This window comes from Martes martes, assembly GCF_963455335.1.
Source record: "Martes martes genome assembly, chromosome: 1".
Lineage (NCBI taxonomy): Eukaryota > Metazoa > Chordata > Mammalia > Carnivora > Mustelidae > Martes > Martes martes.
Window position 1 is genome coordinate 139872187 of NC_137888.1, and position 18356 is coordinate 139890542.

General features: G+C 51.4%; 1 protein-coding gene across 1 annotated transcript in view; it reads left to right on the forward strand.

Moving 5' to 3' along the window:
- The window catches only part of RARB (retinoic acid receptor beta), a 164253-nt gene that overhangs the window by 127766 nt on the left and 18131 nt on the right, over nt 1-18356 (forward strand). Inside the window, exon 4 of the mRNA XM_080799359.1 lies at nt 8928-9088. Within this exon, the coding sequence (XP_080655485.1) occupies nt 8928-9088 (161 nt within the window). The remainder of the gene's footprint in view (nt 1-8927; nt 9089-18356) is intronic.

The window sequence follows — 18356 nt, forward strand, 5'->3', positions numbered from 1 at the left end:
GAATGACAAATTATCCTTTATCTTGCCTTAACCACTGAATAAAAGCAACCATTGATTCAGACATACCATGGGGCAAAAGAGCATGGGGGCATGTGCTACTGTTGCAGAAACACTCTTTCCACAGACCGTATCAGTTAGCTATTGCTATATAACAAACCACCCCAAAACTCAGTGGCTTGAAACAATAAGCATTTATTATTGCTTACAAAACTCGATTGACCGGGTGGTACTTCTGGGTTCACTGGGCTCTCTCATGAGCCTGTGGTTAACTTCAGATTGGATAAGCAATTCTGCTCATCTTCCCTGAATGCTCTCCCAGTCCTGGGAAGGTTGGCTCTAGATTGATCTTGGATGGTCTTACTTAGCTGGACTAATCGGGCTCTCCTCCATATGATCTCTCATTTTCCAGCAGGTTAGCCTGGACCTGTTCACCTGTAGTGATGAGGTTATAAGAGGAACAGGCAGAGTATGCAAGATCTTTCGATGTCTTGGCTTGGAAATCCTATAACCTTACTAACACTGCATTCTGTTGGTTAGAGTGAGTCAGACACCATCTCAGATGCATGGGCCGTGGAGTGGTCTCCACCCTCTTGATGGGAGGGGCTGTGAAGCCAGTGCAAACAGGGCACAAGAGGAAGACACAGAGGATTAGGGCCCATCTTTGCAGTCAAGCCACATGCAAACATGGCCCCCATTTCCCGGCACTCCAGAGCCACCTGACTTTCTGGTTGGGCTGGGTTTATCAAAGGGTCATACTCCCCAAGAGGAATCGCTGAGCCTCCTCCTCAGAGTTTTTTGCAGGCTAAGTAAAGTACCTCATTTCTATTTTTTAAAAAAGCGTTTTAAGAGGGAAAATATAAGAATGGCAAGGAGAACTGAAATTCATTTTCTGAAAATTAATTGGGTGTAGAGAACAGTAGGGATGAAAATTTTGACCATTAGAATTTATTGTGATAGAGATTGTTGTTGAATATTTGAAAGCCTGTAACTTGCCATGAAGAATATATATGACACAGAGCAGGATACAGGTTTATCTGGAACAGTCTGCTGCTGGGAAATTTCTTTTTGTCATCCCCACACCCCAGTCAGATGCTGCTTTGAAAGGCAGTCCATGTGCCTGGATCACTGCTCAGTCATTTACCCTAGATGCATGGATCCTGACTTTAAGATGATAGATGCCTGAATCTGAGACTGCCTGCATTTTTATGAAGTTAAAAACAAAAAAACATGACCACATAGTCTTTCAGATATACACATTGAACTTCAGCAAACTTCCACACAGTAAACTTCAGCTTGATATGTAACAAAGAACTTGCTGCCCACAGTATGGCTTATGGGAATTGAGGCTGAACTTTCCTTTCTCTACGTTAAGCCCTTCATCTCAGCCCCCATCATGTGGGACAGCTCTGCCACAAGCACAAAGCCAAGGACACATCCACCTCCCATGGACAGGATTTAGGGAAAGCCGTCACTGATAGTTAAGTAGCCCATTGCTGCCAGAGCGAACATGCAGAGAGGGTCCACTGATTATGAAGGAACAGTGCTCATTGTCAAAGCTCTTGTTTTTTTTTTTAACATCACACAGGAGTGTTTTATTGTCCCTCATCTCTGGAGTTGAGCTTAGGCTGTTTCCTATAGTCCATACAAGACCGTTGTCCGAAGGAAAGGATCTGTCCCTTGTAACAGAGCCTCTAAACTCCAAATCTCTCATCTTGCAAGGATGGCCACCACATGGGGTCTGCCCGGAAAGGAATATGGCCACAGCAGGGCTGGCCATGGCAGGCCAGACAGAGGAGGAGGAAAGTACTTAGAAATTAAAGACGAAAGAAAGGCTCCCCCCTTGAAAGGAGCCCAAATCTCCATATCTAAAAGCAACCAGTGAGAGGAAAACGTGTTAAAAATTGTTTTGAAAGTTCTATTCGTATAATATACCACTTTAACTAGAAAGAGGTATTTGGCATTGGTACATTCTGATATTTCAGGGATTTTCTATAAGTGCTTTGAATAACTCTAAGAAGCTGAGCTAGGCTGGTAGATCCTTGTTAAACTCTCAGAATGCTACGTCCAGACTATTTCCCCCATGACTTGAATATTTAATATTCTGTAAAAATTCTAAGTATGCTCCGTGCTCTGTTACTAACCCTATGAAAGCTAGGCCATCCCTCACACTTGGACTTGTGGTGGAGGGCGGGGCAGGGGTCACTCTCCAATCATAGGACTGTATTCACCGAACGGACACTCACAGTGCCCCGCCCTCAGCCGCCTCGGAAAGGTGGGTGTCGGGTCCATGGCCAGAACCTTGGCGGCAGCCTCGTTCGCTAACCGCCTTTCTCTGTGTGCGTGTTCAGGCGTCTACCAGCGCTTCTGTGGCGAGTGCTGTACTAGGTGCAAGGCAGAACCTCCACCTTTAAGGAGATTCGGATCTTGACGGATATTCGTTCACCCCAACCCCACCCAGCCCTACGGTGGGACCTCCCAACCCCCAAATCCTGAAATCATGGGAAGAGTATGTCTTTGTTAATCATATATCGGCCTGCATTCAAGTCCATTCATTCGCAGTTCATTTACATCATGAGTTCAGAAAAAAAATTTTTTTTTTTAAGATTTCATTTATTTATTTGACAGAGAGAGACACAGCGAGAGAGGGAACACAAGCAGGGGGAGTGAGAAAGGCAGAAACAGGCTTCCACTGACGAGGGAGCCTGATGCGGGGCTGGATCCCAGGACTCTGGGATCATGACCTGAGCCGAAGGCAGACACTCAACGACTGAGCCACCCAGATGCCCCCAGAAAATTATTTTTAAACTAAGATTAAACTCTTGTTTTTTTGTGGTTTTCTTTTAAGGTATTAATGTGTTAGTTACAGGCTCTCCCCCAGGAGAGGCAACCAGATAGCTCAAATCACCAACTGTGACCCATTATTCCTGTAGTTAGCAAGGTGAAGAGTCCAGATGAACGGATTTCAGGCTTTAATATTCGAGCAAGAGTAAATAGACCATTATGCTTCCTTTGCTAAACTGAATATAGAGAACTTTATGGGGAAAAACACTGTCGATCGTATTTCCCTTTCTCCCTTCTCTCTCTCTCTTTCTTTTTCTTTTCTTTTTTTTTTTTTTTTTTTTTTTTTGACGTCAAGGAATTTTTAGCGAAGTGCTGTTTTCATCTCTTCCTGAATCCAAGTGAAATCCACGTCTTTTGCATGTTTCCTGCATTACAGTTTTATTGTGTGCGTGGAAATCAATATTCCAGATACATGCACAAGTGCACACATTAAAATGAACATGACTTCATTTATTTCCATGATTAGACATTCAAATAAAAGTGCTTGGGTGTCTGTTTTCATATTCATAGGTCGAGATCCGTACATCAGAGGTATTTGTATAAGTGACACTTTTATTACATTCATTTCATTTGCAATATGATAGTGGATCATAAATATGTTACTTTTATGCCACCAAATCTGATTTGTAGCACTGGGCCCTCACAAGGAGAATACTTGATATTTTATGGAGCACCTTACGTCCAAGAAGCGCTTTGCAGACATCAGGCCCGGCTCTCCCAGGTGTGTAAATCACACTCGTGACCCTTTGGCTGCCCCAACTGCTTTATCAGCCTGCTGGCTCGTGCTTCTGGGGCTGGAGAGTGGCTCCTGAATCCCCTACAGGCCCGGAGTGGGTGATGAGACCTTTACTTTCTGGAAGAAAGAGGCTCAGGTGAGCGCTGTGTTGCGCGCACAGGCCCTGACGGCTGGCTAGACTCTGTACTTAGTCTCATGTTCACCTTGTCCTTCACAAAATAGCTTTTGAGCCCCCACTGTGGGCAGATGCTGAATTAGGCCTTGGGGAAAGAGAGACAAAATATGACCTTTGCCTTCCAGATATTTGGCCCCCACCTTGTGATAGAGGCTCTGATGCAGAGGTGACAGTATGCACCCCCACCCTGTCCTAGTCCCTGAGCTTTTCCAGGGACACATTGGGCCTAAAAGCCGCTTGTCCACCCCCAGATCCGTCACAGGTATGTTGGTGCGCATGCCCGCCGACATCACCTCGGTTCGACTGGAGGAGGAAGCCACCAACATCACAGGCTGCCCCTGGGGCTGAGCATCAGGTGTGCAGCCCAGACTCCCCAGGCCCCCCACCTACCTTCCCATCCTGGATCAGCATCCCACCTCCCACCCCGACACGCACACAGGGCATCCCCCTCCGCACTCACTGTGTGGCGGGATCGCAGGTGTGCGTGATGTGACCAAGCACGGGGGTTCCATGTGAGGGCCCCGATGCCAGGTCTTCTGAGTTCAGATCCCCACTCCGTCATTTACGGGGTGCAGGCAATTTAGCCTTCTGTGCCTCAATTTTCTCATCTGCAAAACAGGTATAATAAGGAAGTTCCTTCTCAGCTTGTCAAATAGCCTAGTAAGAATAGAAGGCCCTGGAAGGACCCCGTGGCAGCTCTGGTAGCCGTGATGAGCATTTCCAGTATTGGAAAACCACTCCGGTATGAGTGACAGCACACAGCACAGTAGTGACGCTGGTATTATTACTGCTCCTATTGCTGCTGTGTGATCACTGCCTGTCCCCTCCCCATAAGTAAGTCCATGGCAGCAGCGACCATCTGTGTGGCTCGTCCCTGCAGCAGATGGTACATACTAGATGCTCAGAAAATACCCGAAAGAGTGAATGGACAGACAACGAAGGAACACGTGAGTCCCATCTGCTCATTTGGGGCCGCTACCAGGCGGCTTCCTTGGAAACATCACTGCCATTTGCAGCCGTGGGCCTCAGGGTAGAGCCCACAAACCCTCTGTGTCCCGGTCCACCATTTCCACATGGGAAGGCCTGGGAGTCTCCTTCCTGTATGACCAGCCTGCGGAAGCCTTTACAATAGACGCACTGCTTGCCCCATACCGGGCTGCCCGCACGCGCATCTCTGGGAGGGTGCTGCTGCCTTCCCAGGGGCTCCGAAAGGAGCCAAATCCCCCAGGATGGCCGTGGAGCCCACGCCCCCTTGCAGTCCCCGTGTCACCCCCTGTCCCACGCCTATTTCCTGCAAGGAGGCGAGCTCCTGCCCTGCGCCAGACGCTGCTCACCATGAGTCCCCCACAGCTGGACTGAGCCACCGTCCCCAGGCCCTCATGGTCCCGTGCCTGGCCCAGGTCCCGCGTCCGCCATCCACAGCCATTTACAGCCGCTGAGCAAAGCAGTTGTTGAAGCTGTACGTTTAGAAGACTCGTCCATCTGCTTCTGACCCTTTACGTGATTGGGGTGTTACCTGCAGAGGGGTTGTGGCGTCTTCCGTGGCCAAGGAGTTCCTGATGGAACCGGGAGTCCTCTGATCATGGAGATGGCGGGAGAGGCGCTCTGCCTTGCGTGAGCAGAGCTGTCTGGAAGGGAGCCTGAGGTTACACACCGGTCCCCTGGCAGCTGGGCAGCTGCTAAGACCAGAGTCTGGAAGCACTGAAGATGGAGCTCTGGCTTTACAGCTGTTATTTTAGCAAATGGTGGGTGCTGTCTGCAAAACAAGGGCCCCACTCAGTGGCCTGCTATGGATCACCAAGGCCCCCTTCCCACCTGACCTCCCCTGTCCCTTTCTAGCTTGGCATCGACACTCAGTGGGGGCAGCTCGCCCCATGTTGCTCCCACCTCACAGGTAACTTCTGGGGCTGTGTTTTCTCCCATGATTTTACCAGGTGGCTGCGGGTGGATGGAGGGCAGAGAAGCAGAATGCTGAAAAGTACAGACACAGGTCCTCCAGACCTGCCTGGGGATGGGATTCTGGGTAATCTGTGTGCATGTGTGCGTGCGGTTCCTCCCTCTGCTTTCCTGTATGTCCCACTGAAATCTGGGCTTGACCACCTTCAAACGGGGATCTTGGGCCTCGGGCTTTCAGAGTGTAGAAATGGAATTTTAATGCTTCGCTCATCCAGTTCACTGTGGAATTTAGGGAACTAGAATTCTTTTTTTTTTTTCTTTAAAGATTTTATTTCTTTATTTGACAGAGGGAGAGATCATAAGTAGGCAGAGGCAGGCAGAGAGAGAGGGGGAAGCAGGCTGCCTTTTGAGCAGAGAGCCCGATGCGGGACTCGATCCCAGGACCCTGGGATCATGACCTGAGCTGAAGGCAGAGGCTTTAACCCCCTGAGCCACCCAGGCACCCCAGGGAACTAGAATTCTTATGGGGATGGCTGGGCCTGGCCAAGCAATCGATAGTGGCATTACTCTTAACTCTGTGTTAAGTGGTCAGAGGTGCCATCTTGGCTTCTGATTCTGGTCAGAGCAGTTCCTAGTGTTCAGTGGCTTGTGGCCTCCCTCAGGGGTCTGGGTTTTTTTTATTCTCACATTAAGGTATAATTCATAAAGTGTAACATTCATCCTTTTAAAGTAGCTAGTTTATTGGTTTGTAGTATGTTCACAAAGTTGTACAGCCATTACCACTAATTCCAGAATATTTTGATCCCCCTTCAAAGCAGCTCCATGCCCATTAGCAGTCACTTCCCATCTTCCATGCATCCCAGCCCCTGGTGACCACCAATCGGCCTTCTGTCTATGGCTCTGCTTTCTCTGAACTTCGCACAAGTAGAATCATACAGCATGTGGCCTTTGGTGACTGGCTTCTTTTCTCCGAGCGTGATGTTGTCTGGGTTCACCCATGTTGTTACGGGTGTAACACTTCACTCCCTATATGGCCAAGACTGTGCCATTGTGTGGATACGCCACGTCTGGGTTTCCATTCACCAGTTGATGGGCGTGTGGGTTGTTTCCACTTTGGAGCTATTCTGAATAGGGCCACTGGGAACAATGGTGTACACGTTCTGCCTGAACATTTCTTTTCTGTTCTCTTGGGCGGACCCAAGAAGGGGATTGCTGGATCATAGGGTAACTCTCTGCTCAGCTTTTGAAGGGACCGCCAGACTGTTTGGCTCAGGGTCTTTTCTAGAAGGACCCACACTGCTTACATACAGTGTTTGTATTAACTAGCAAAGAGGGTCATGGACAGGAGCCAGGAAAGGAGGGGCTGGCTAACTTGTGCTGAGAGCCCATGGTGCTCTCATACAAGGCTTCCGCCACAGCCTCCCCTCACGACCCAGACTCTGTCCTTGAGGAGAGCCACTGGGGTGTCTGTGGCCATGCGCTCCCCTCTTTCTCTCTCATGGTCCCACCTTTGCTGACTTCGTTCTTTACTTTCTAACTGCTTTCCACCATACGCTGCCCTCGTCCTGCGTCCTGCACCTGCTAGGAATGGTCTGGGCACTTGGCCAGTCTGTCTGCCTTTACCCACTCATCCTAGATCTGGAGATGTTCTGAGCCAAAGAACAGTGTTGCTTCAGAGTCCTGGGGGAAGAAAATCATCTGGAGGGGTACTGTTTTCTTCTCAAACATGTCCGCTCCCTTAGGAATTAGTGAGTCCAAGTGAAGAGAGCACTTGGCCATGTGTACAAACATTCTTTGGTCTATCTGATGTTCAGTTTGTTCATCTGTAAAATGAGTTTAAAATTGCCTACCTGATAAGGGGATTAAGTGAGATACTGTGGACACAGTTCCCAGTACATGCTTGAGACGCTCAAGAAATATGAATATTCTCACGGATTGCCCTCCCTCCTAGTCAGGCGTCAGTGACTTATACAGACACCGGCATGGTTCAGTACCCTGCATTCCCAGCTGTTTCCTTACACCTTACTGCCCTCCCCATGCCTGCCTTTGACTCTGCCCTCAGCTCCTGCCGTGGGGAAGCACCTCGGGATCCTCACAGTGGAGACCCAGGGAGCCGTGAGTTCTCAGATCACCCTGGGTGCTCTCAGGGAGGCAACGCAGGCCAAATCCTCTTAGGGCAGATCGGATTATGACCTGGGTCATTTTGCAACACAGATTCCCAGGTCGTGGTGGTAGCATACACGGCCGGCCTGGCAACCCCTGGGTCCCCGGGGAATGTGGACTCCCTGGAGGGGCTTGCGTGGTCTAGTTTTACCTGTTAGCCACTCTGGGTTTCAGTTTCCTTCCCCAGGAGATCCACCAGGGGCCAGAGCTTTGCATTACACTCAGCTGAAAGTCATCTGAGAACTCCATGCTGTGAGGGGAAGCCTGGGCTTCCACCGCGCCAGGCCCTGGGGCCTGACTGCCTGGCACTGTGCTCAGCTGAGGCAAAGTCACACCGGCTGAAGGGCCAGTGGGCCGGACGAGATGCCAAGGCGGGCAGCTACAGGTGACTAAGCGAATAATGAATGGACAGGTCGTTTTCCAGGCCAAGGGCTCATGCTGCAAAGATTATTATTTTAAAATAACTTTTTATAACAATAATTAATATTTCATTTATTCATTAAACATAATATATAATATGATACAATATGTATAAACAATAATAGAAGACTACATGGTTAATACCAAAAGTCCAGGAAGCAGAAAAGCATGAAGGGACAAAAATCATCATCCCATCACCTTTAAGATGAATCTCTTCAAAAGTGTTTGGAATACTGAACAACGGCAAAAACCAGAAGGCTGAGCCAGGAATCACTAATTATCACACGACCAAGCTTTTGTTCAGCAACGTGTCTCCCAGGCCAAAGTGGTTCCCTTGTAATGCCTCGTGAGTGACCCATCCCCTCTGGAACCAGGGGAACTGTGCTTGGAAAATCGTCCCTTTGAGAACCAGTCCACATAGAAAGGCCAAGCAAGCAGAGACCTCAGCCTTCTGGGTGAGCCTGACCTCTCTTTAAGAGCGGATTGGCAGGTGCACGCAGAAAGGCACACCTTCCTCTCTGCCTGGGCCTTCTGGCCACCAAGCCTCTCTTCTTGGAAGATGTGTTTATGGCTCCTTTTCCCATTGTTCTGTAAGTGTCAAGTGAGTCCAGGCAGCATCAGGAAATGGAAACTTCCAGCTCGGACAGTGCAGGCCCAGCCATTAGTGATCCATGATTTGTCTTCTCTCCTTTCCAGCTGTCAGGAATGACAGGAACAAGAAGAAGAAGGAGCCTTCGAAGCAGGAATGTGCAGAAAGCTATGAAATGACGGCTGAGCTGGACGATCTCACAGAGAAGATCCGCAAAGCCCACCAGGAAACCTTCCCCTCGCTCTGCCAGCTGGGTAAATACACCACGGTAAGAGACGCTTCCGCCCCAGGCTGTGGGAGGATGGCTGCGGGGCCGGGTGTCCATGCCCGCCCCCTTTTTCCTCTCCCTTGCACCCCGACCCGGAGGGGATGTCCACTCAGATTTGGCCCGGGACATGTGTGTGGGCTGAGTGGGGCTCTGCAGTGGCCTCCTCCCTCCACATGGCAGCCTTCGGGCAGTCACTGAGTAGGATGGCTATTTCCTCCACTCCGGTAGGACATGCGTGCGTTCACTCAGGAGCCAAACCGAGCACTCGTTGTGTGCCAGGCCGTGTGCGAGGTGCTGGTGACGTGGGTGGGTCAGCTCAGGTTGCTGCTGCAGGGACATGCAGTCTGGTGAGGGAGACCTGGGGAACCATGAGGTGTTACAGGAGTCATGACAGACACCTGTACAGAGCCCAGTGGGGACCTGGAGGGGACGTGGGGCAGTGGTCTCAAAACACCCATCCAGCTGTAAGATCCAGCCAACATTATGGGAGCCCTCTTGAAGAGAGGAGGTGGAACCCCTGAGCCAGGGCCGGGCAAAGCACAGACGTGACTCCTCCCTCGAGAGGCGTGAGGTCCTGCTGTGGTCCTGCTGTGCTCCCCAGAGCTCCATTAGAAATGGCTTTCACCACGGGTAGAAATAAAGAGAAGCCAGGAGGAAGAAGATAGGGGATCAAGGGTTGGTGGTGCATGTTGACTGGTCTGCGGTATGTCACTGGAGACACATGAGGTACTTCAATTTTTTAAACTGGTGTTTGGATGTATTATGTTCACGGACGTCAGTTCATAGTGCGTGGCACGCAGTAGGCACTTGATGAGTATTTGTTGCATGAATGAATAAATGAGTGCATGAATGAATGAATGGATGAATAGAACTAGAATGCTATTCTGGCCTCCTTAAGTAGCTTATGTTGCTTGCCTAAAATGCTGGTAAACGTACTTTTAAAATAATCCAAATTATCACATTTGCTGGTTTGGTACCTGGCCTGCTAGAAAAAGAATAGGACGAAGCTCCTGAAGGTTCCGAGACTTGAAGTGTTGATGCTGAAAGGAGGGCAGTGAGCTCCGGGGCTGGAAAGCTGTTGGGGGGTGGGGGAAGCACCTCGCCTGCAGGCTCTGACTCAGTTGGGTTGGCGGTGTGGGGGGCATTTCTATCAAGCTTCCGGGTGGTGCTGCTGCGGCTGGACTGCCTTCCACACTCTACGTAGCAGGTGCCAGACCCAGGATGACCTCTGGGGCCCAGCCAGGCCCTTGGTGTCAAGGAGAATGAGAGACATCGCGTGCTTCAGCCACCCATGTGGGAAGCCGTTGACCTCCCCTGCCAGGCTGGGGGGAGGGCTTGATTTCAGTGGACAGGCCCTGCTGAGCTTGGTGACCGCTGGCCCAGAGCACAGAGCAGGATGAGGCTGGACACCATAAAGGAGCTTTAATTTTAACCCAGGAGGTAAAACACACCCATGAGCTAAGAGGTGGTGGAGGGTGATGCCTTTTCTCACAGGCAGGGGCGCTAGAAGCCAATGAATGTGGTTTACCTCCTGCTCAGCCACCGATCAGCCGGGTGACAGTGTCAAGTTATTGACTTCACCCAGCCTCCTTTCTCCCATCTGTAGAATGGGGATGATATAAAATGGTTAGAAAAATTAAGTAATTCATGAGAAGCTTCTGTTGATGGGACCTGGAAATGCCTGTGTGACAGGGATGTGGCAGGCTCACCAGCCACCACACGTCCATTCCCTGGCTGGGAACTGATACTCCGGGAGCCTGGCCCCGTGCCAGCTGCATCAGACACTACAGAGGAGGAAGAGGATTAGTAACCAGTGCCAAGGAACATCTCATTTATTCCTCTTAGAGATATTTATGATTGCCCATTGTTCCAGGCAGCATTTTGGGCTAAGTATCAAGGCACGTGCATCCTGACTTGGAAATCAGGATCTCAACCGAGGATGGGCCCAGGGGAAAGGACAGAAGGTGGTGAGGGGGATGGTGAGAGTGTTGGGAGGGAGTGGGAAGTGAGAAACAGCTTTGCAGGGGCACCTGGGTGGCTTGGTCAGTTAGGTGTCTGACCCTTGATTTCAGCTCAAGTCATGATCTCAGGGTCATGAGATCAAGTCCTCGGGGGAGGGGGGGACGTCTGCTTGAGATTCTCTCTCTCTCCCTCTCCCTTCCCCCTGCGCTCGTTCTCTCTAAAATAAATAAATCTTGAAAGAAAGAAGGAAAGGAAGGAAGAAAGAAAGGGCCTTGTAGAGTCTTGAACGCTGATTGAGGAATTTGTATTTTAATCTATAAATACTGGAGAGCAAGAGACAGTTTGCAGTCAGGAGTCTTTGTTATTCTTATCACCATTATAATCACAGCTAGTATTTGTTGAGCATTTACTATGTACCAGGGACCATGCTAAACACTCTTAAATATTCATTCTTTGACTCCTTACAGAACATACAAAACTGGTATTGTTGCTTCCATAATACAGATAAATAAACTGGGGTGTAGAAAGGCCAAATACTGTGCCCCATGTCTCATAGACAATAGGTGGAACTTGAACGTGAAGTTCTGAGTCCAGGGACAGCCCTTTCAGCCACACCATACATGGGATACAGCATGGGGGTGGTTGACAAGGCCGAATGGAAGGAGGAGCCATTGGTATCTGGCTAGGATGGGTGGCTATTATCCAGGACTAAATCAAAATGTTAGCTCCAGAAAAGGCAGAGTAAAAGATAATAGTCAAAGTAGGGAGGGCCTCCTGGAAGTGGAAGCTTTTGAGCCAGGTCATGAGTTGAGACACATTTTATGACGATCCCTGGGATCATTTGCTATGGTATCAGGGGTCCCCTCCCCTCTTCCCCAGGTGGGGCTTCCTTAGTGTGGCTAAGGCAGTCTGCCAGGCCCTATTTCTCCTGGTAACCAGATGAAATGGTGTCCACTCTGCTCTGGGGCAGAGCTGGGCAAACACAAGGCATAGCCTTGCGTCTGCCTAGAACGCACGCCCTGGTGTGGCCTGGCTTCCTCCAGGGCCTGGGACCAAAATGCTCCTTCAGGACGGACCTCCCCCATTAGTCAGCACAGCTCCTTCCCACCCCAAAAGGCAGCCAGGGATTCTGGCCAGCCCCACCTGGGCCTCTGCCACCCTCCCTTCCCCCAGGCATCCCTTTGAACCCGGTAGCCTCTCCTTTCGGATTCTCATTATACCACAGGTGTGATTCCACCTGTCTCTAGGCCAAGGAGGCTGCCTTCCCAGCCTTCCCAGAGACGCAGCAGGGGCTGGAAGGGCCGTGCTCACGCTGCAAGTCTCGGGGACCCGGCCTGAGGGCTTTCGCTGGCTGCCAGATCTGCTTGGCTCACGTGCGGGGCACTGACACTCCTGGGGGAGCCCCCACCCAAGAACAAAAAGAAGCTGGTAGGTGAATGCCTCAGCTTCCTTACCCCTGGGGAGGATGCCTTCTCTCAACCATTTCCCAGGGGTTCCCAGCAAGAAGAGCCCAGGAGCCCACAGGGATGGTCTTTACTGGCTGCCTGCCTTTCCCAGACCTCTCCTCTCCACCCCTCTTCCAGGGCTTCCTGGGACCTCTTCCCTTTCTGCACCTTTAAAACACACACACGCGTGTGCGCGCACACACACAAACCTATTTATTAGAGAGAGAGAGCATGGGGACACTCATGCACGCACATGTGAGTAGGGGAGAGGCAGAGGAAGAGAATCTCCAGCAGACTCCCCGCTGAGCACGGAGCCCAATACAGGACTCGATGTCACGACCCTGAGGTCATGACCTGAGCCGAAACCAAGAGTCAGACACTTAACACTGACTACACTAATCAGGTACCCCTTGCTGCACCTCTTTTGATCCAACAAGGAACATGGAATATAGCTTTTCCCTCTCCAGAGAGTGATCTTTAGCTACATGGCAGCCAACCTCCTTCCAGAAGCACACTGCCCGTTTGTGGGATCGAGGCGGCTCTGATAATAGTCTCTCATCCGGCTTTTTATTTCAACTCTGTATATAGATCTAGCTCAGTTTTTATTGTAAGCAACTCCAAATCCTTTCTGCAAGTAGGTGGGGATATAAATAAATAACAGCAGCCATAACACATTCTCGGCAAGCCCTTAGTTCCGAGTAGAGCATTTTTTTTTTATAAAAAGAGCTTTTTTTAGACGGGCAGTTGCTTCCACTGCAAGGAAACTTCCTGCCATCTTCACTAGCCTGGCCTCCTTGTCAGATGCCTTTGGAATAAGTGGGCAGAGAGGAATTAAAAAGGCAGCTAGCCGCCCACCTACAGACTGTTTTGGAAGAGTAGTTCCCTTTTCTTTTCTAGTTAGGGTAATTCGGGCCACATGGCCCGGCCTGCAGAGACAGCAGGACTGGGTGGGGAAGCAGGAACATTTACCCACTGCCTCCGGGAGGGCAGGGAGCTCACCTCCAAACTTGAGAGCTAGACTCTTTGGGAAGGTTCCTAACCGGGGACCTCCAGGTGCCACAAACCAGGAGGCATGGGAGGGGGATTCCACAGGGAAAGTGGAAAGCGAGGCAGCACCTGTTTACAGATAAGTCTCCAAAACAGAATGAAGACGCAAACGGAAGGGAGCAGCAACCCAGCTCTGAGGATATTTACTCTGCTTCCTGCGGTCACACCCTTCACAGAGCCAGGGTCAAGTCTTGCCTGTGCTACATAAGTTTACATGACCTTGGACTCATCACAGGAGCCTCAGCCCTCTCCTCCGTATCGTGGGGTTTGCGTGGTACCCACGTCTTGGGATTTCTGGAAGGGTTAAATGAAACAACTGTGTCAGAACTCCTTGCACAGTTTCTGGCGGAGAGAGGTACACAATGGGTAGGTCTCCTCTTGATGGTGCTGTGAACGCCGTGTTGTTTTTTCCAGCCATGCACACAGGTTCGGGAAAAGTGAAGTGGCAGGTGGGCAAGCGAGACGGTCTCCAGGCAACACGACCCCAGCCTGGGCAGCTCACTCCTGCTTCCCCTGCTCTGCCCTGTGTGGACCGTTCGTCACCTTGCAGAGCTTGATGGGGCAGAAGCTGCCCTCCGAGGGGCTCGTGAAGTTGAGCCATGGAGATTTAAGGAGCCCTTAGTCTACTCAGAAAAATGATCACCAACAGAATCGTTAAACCTCTAAAAGACTTTCCAGGAAACGAGTGCTTGAGAAAAGGAAGGATATTGTGAGCAGTTCCGGCCATTGCGGACTTGGCTTTCCTTCTAGAAAACCAACACTGGGATCAGCCAGAGAATCAGAACTTGACCCTCAGGAGGTCGGCCTCCCAGGAGAGACGCACCTGGGAGGGGGTACCACAGGGGCGCCTGGAGGCCCGAGTTCTAATCTCCACTCTGCCGCCTCCCGGTTGGCCGACCTTGGACGGTTCTTATCTTTTGTGAGCCAGTTTCCTGCCGGTAAACATACCTGCGCTGCCTGTATCACGGAGACGGTTCTTTCGTTTTCCAGCACACATTTACTGTATCCCTACTGTATTCGTCTGCTGGGGCTGCCCTGACAAAGCACCGCAGACTGGGTGGCTTCCGTCAACAGCGATTCATCATCTCACAGGTCGGGAAGCCCGGAGCCCAGCATGAAGATGTGAGAAGGGCCGCGCTCTCTCTGGCGGCTCTAGGGAAGAATCATTCTTGCCTCTTCTGGCACCTGATGTTGGGGGCAATTCTTGGTACTCCTCGGCTTAACTCCAGTCCTCTGTCATCATGTGGCCTTCTCCTGTGTGTTTCCAGGCCATCCTCTCTGCGCATGTCTGTCTCTGTCCAGATTTCCCTTTATAAGGGCACCGGTCATGCTAGAATGAGTCCTGCCTCATGACCTCATTTTAAGTTGATAACCTGTGGTAAGACCCCGTTTCCAAATAAGGTCACATTCTGAAGTTACGGGGGATTAGGACCTCCACATATCTTTTGCAGTAGCGGCGGGGGGAGTGGTGCGAGGTGCAACCTGGAACCCCTGCTGAGCGCGGACCTGGAGTGCAGGGACACCTACCCTTCTGTGCTTGCAGCTCTTCTGTGAAGTCTGGCTGAAAATTAAGTGTTGTCGCATATTCTGTGAGCTTTTAGAAGCCCCTGGCAGTGCACATCACAAGTCTGCGGCTTTTAGTGAAAAATGCCCTCTGGGCGCTGTGCTGCCTTCCCGGGATCTTACTGGGTGGTGAAAAAAGGAAGACATTTTCAGTTGAGGGAATAGCATGGGCATGGCGTGGAGGTTGGCAGAGGAGGGACTGGGTGCAGAGCCCAGGGAGACAGGCCAGGGCTAGCCGAGAGCGGGGCCCTTGTGAGCTGGGTAAGGTATGTGGGCATTGGCCGCAGAGAGCCAAGTAAGATCTCTCAGCTGAAGAGGCAGTGCCGACACGGTGAGCCCCGCCCGCTTTGTGCCCGGCCAGAGGCTTTGGCAGGTGAGCAGGACAGAGCTTTACTTCATTCTTAGATGTGCCCGTGGCGTTAGTTCCAGAAGCCATCCGTGGTCCTTCAGAGTAGCTGAGATCACCTCAAGATCAAGCATCTCCTGGACATCCACCAAAACACTGATCTACACCCTCTGGCTAGTATATTCCAGAATCTCTCCCCCTGCCCTCTGCCAAGGTCCCTGAGTCTCTGAGATCACCAGCAATGAAGGGGCTGTGGCTGCCCAGAGGCGCCCTTCCAGTCTCATGTACTGGTCCCGGAATCAGGCAGTGGGGGTACAGGAGCAGCCCTAAAACATTACTTTCAGGGATATCATGCTCGCTTCTAGCCAGACTTCCCGGGAGCTCTTGGGGAGGTCCTTCGAGACCCTTGTTCCATCCCTCTTCCCATTGCCCGTGGCCTGTTGCTTCGAGCCCTCTCTGCCCATGGGCTGCTCCATGCCTTGGCAACAGTGCCTGTCTTTCCAGCCGAAGCCGCAGGATGGCTGCAGGGTTTCCCCACCCGTTGGAAGCATCCGGTTCTAGGAGAATGCTGAAAGTGTGCAGGGAGCCCCCATGCCTCCCTCTTCCCACTGATGGAGGGACCCCCACTGGTACGTCCCTAAAGCCATAGTATCTGGTGCCGAGATACATGTTTGTGGACCACAGAGAGATGCCAGCCTGGCACATCACGTTCTCTTCATAATGTGCCAGGGACCTTTCAGCCACCTCCTGGAAGCATCCAGCATTACCAACCAGAATGGAGGTCACAAATGCAATCGCAAGGCCTAGAGGACAAAAGCAGAACATAAGACGCCCCAGGAACAAGAGGGCAGGTGACAGGGTGTAACAGTGGGGAGTGCGGACACTGGAGCCGCACTGCCTGTTGCGCATCCTGGGCCCTCCGCCTCACAGCTGAGCCTCTTGCATGACTGACTTCACTTCCCCAGGCCTTGGCCTCCACCCCAGCCGATGGGACGAGAACGGCCCCTGCCGGCAAAGGGCGCCATGAGATTTAGAGGGAGCTGGTTGCGAAGCCCTCAGAAGGGGGCCTGTCCCCCAGGGTTATGGCCTGGGACATGTGTGCCCCGGAGACATGGAATGTGGATGACAGGCACCAACTGCAAACACGACTCGAAAGGGCGTCAGCCCGTCTGGGTGGTCGTCGGCCTGTCCGGGTGGTGGAAGGGCAGATTCAGGCCTAGGGAAGGAGGCACCCGACAGATGGCCCCAACATTCCCTGGGAAACTTCACTCCTTACTGTTGGGAAGAGTTTGTCTTTCCTCCGTAGCCGAAAAGGAGCCACGAGCAGGCCTGTTTCAACCACTGTAGTATCCAGCAGCTGCCACAAATGGGAACTTCAAAATCACCCATGATTCCGTCTTCATTTGTGGGTCTTGTTCTGCAAGTAACGGCAGTCAGAAAAGGGATCCCTTTTGTGTCACCAAAATGGCCATATAATTGGATTTCCTAGTTCGGTTGGGTGGTGCTGCTGTGAAAGAGGCCCTAGGGTGCACCCCTCCACAGGGCCCCCGCCGCACAGCACTGTGGGAAGGCAGAGTGGGGGGACCCGCCTGGAGAGGGGCTCCCACCCCCTGAGGAGGATGGGGGAGGGAGAGCCATAGTTTGAGGAGGGCCTGCCTCTCACCCCCATGGCCGGGCTGCTCATCAGCCCTCAGCCAGGGCCTCCCTGACCACCCCGGCCTCTCACTCTCCTCCCCCAGTTTTCAGAAGTGCTGCCGAAAACCCACACTTCCCTCAGTGCTCCCCGTCACCACCTTCATTACCAACCCAAACAAGCCGAGCTCTCTGTTTGCTGCGGCTGGCAGATAATATATAAGCCATTTTAAACCTCATGCCTATGAATCGAGCAACCAGTATAATAAAACACCAGGTTATTTTGTGTTTTATTAACTGCCTCTTCCCTTCGGTTTGCATAATAGTGAGTTAGATTTACATGCCATTAAGACGGCTGTGCATTATTTTTAATAGAAGGTACGACAGGCTTCTCTCCCACAGCCCAGTGTGTGATGAAGTAACCTCATACTGATGGGGGTTTCGTTCACACTTGCTGGGTCGGGCCAATGTCTTTTTTTCCAGATGGATACTCCATTGTAAAATGATTTCCCACCGTAAGCTCGCCTCTCTGTCCCTCTCTTCTGTGTCATCTTCCTACAAACTGGATAAACTGCCTATTAAATTTAATTACAGCCCGAATGGCCGCACATCTTGATCTTCTGTTCCCCCGAGTGTGCTGTGTTCCACCAGGGTCCTTGAGGAAGGAATAAAATCAACCTGGAGGATGCCTGCTCACCTTCCTCAGGGGCTGCTGCGGAAGGCGCCGGTGGCACCCACCTTTTGAAGGCCTCCTGTGGCATCCCTCATGCAAACTCCTTTCCAGCTTTCCTCCCCAGTATTCAGGATGAGAGCTAGTTTTATGGACTCTCCGGGCTGGTTTTCCCTGAGGTGAGGAACTAGAGATATGCGTCTGGGGTGCACCGTTCCCTTCACGGAACTGTTGACATTTGTCCGAGGCCTAAACACCGGGCCCTCACCTTTCCCTGGGTGGTTCTGCTCTGCCCACCTCCAGAGGCAGCCAAAGGCCTCCTGAGCAGCCTAGACCACAGCGGGGAGGGAGAGCCTCATCCTCAGAATTGTCGTGTCCTGGGACATCCGGAAGAAGCAAGGGGGAACGTCCTTCCTCATCAACTCATTGAACAAACACTTGCTGAGCCCCTGCCTGCCATGGACCAGGTGCTGTTCAGACACTGAGGGGACAGCAGGAGAAAATGACACAAGAAGGTCCTGTGTAAATAAGGGAATGATAGTGTGATTGGGAATAAGTACTGTAAAAAATGGCCCATAAAAAATAAAAGAGTAGGTGACATTT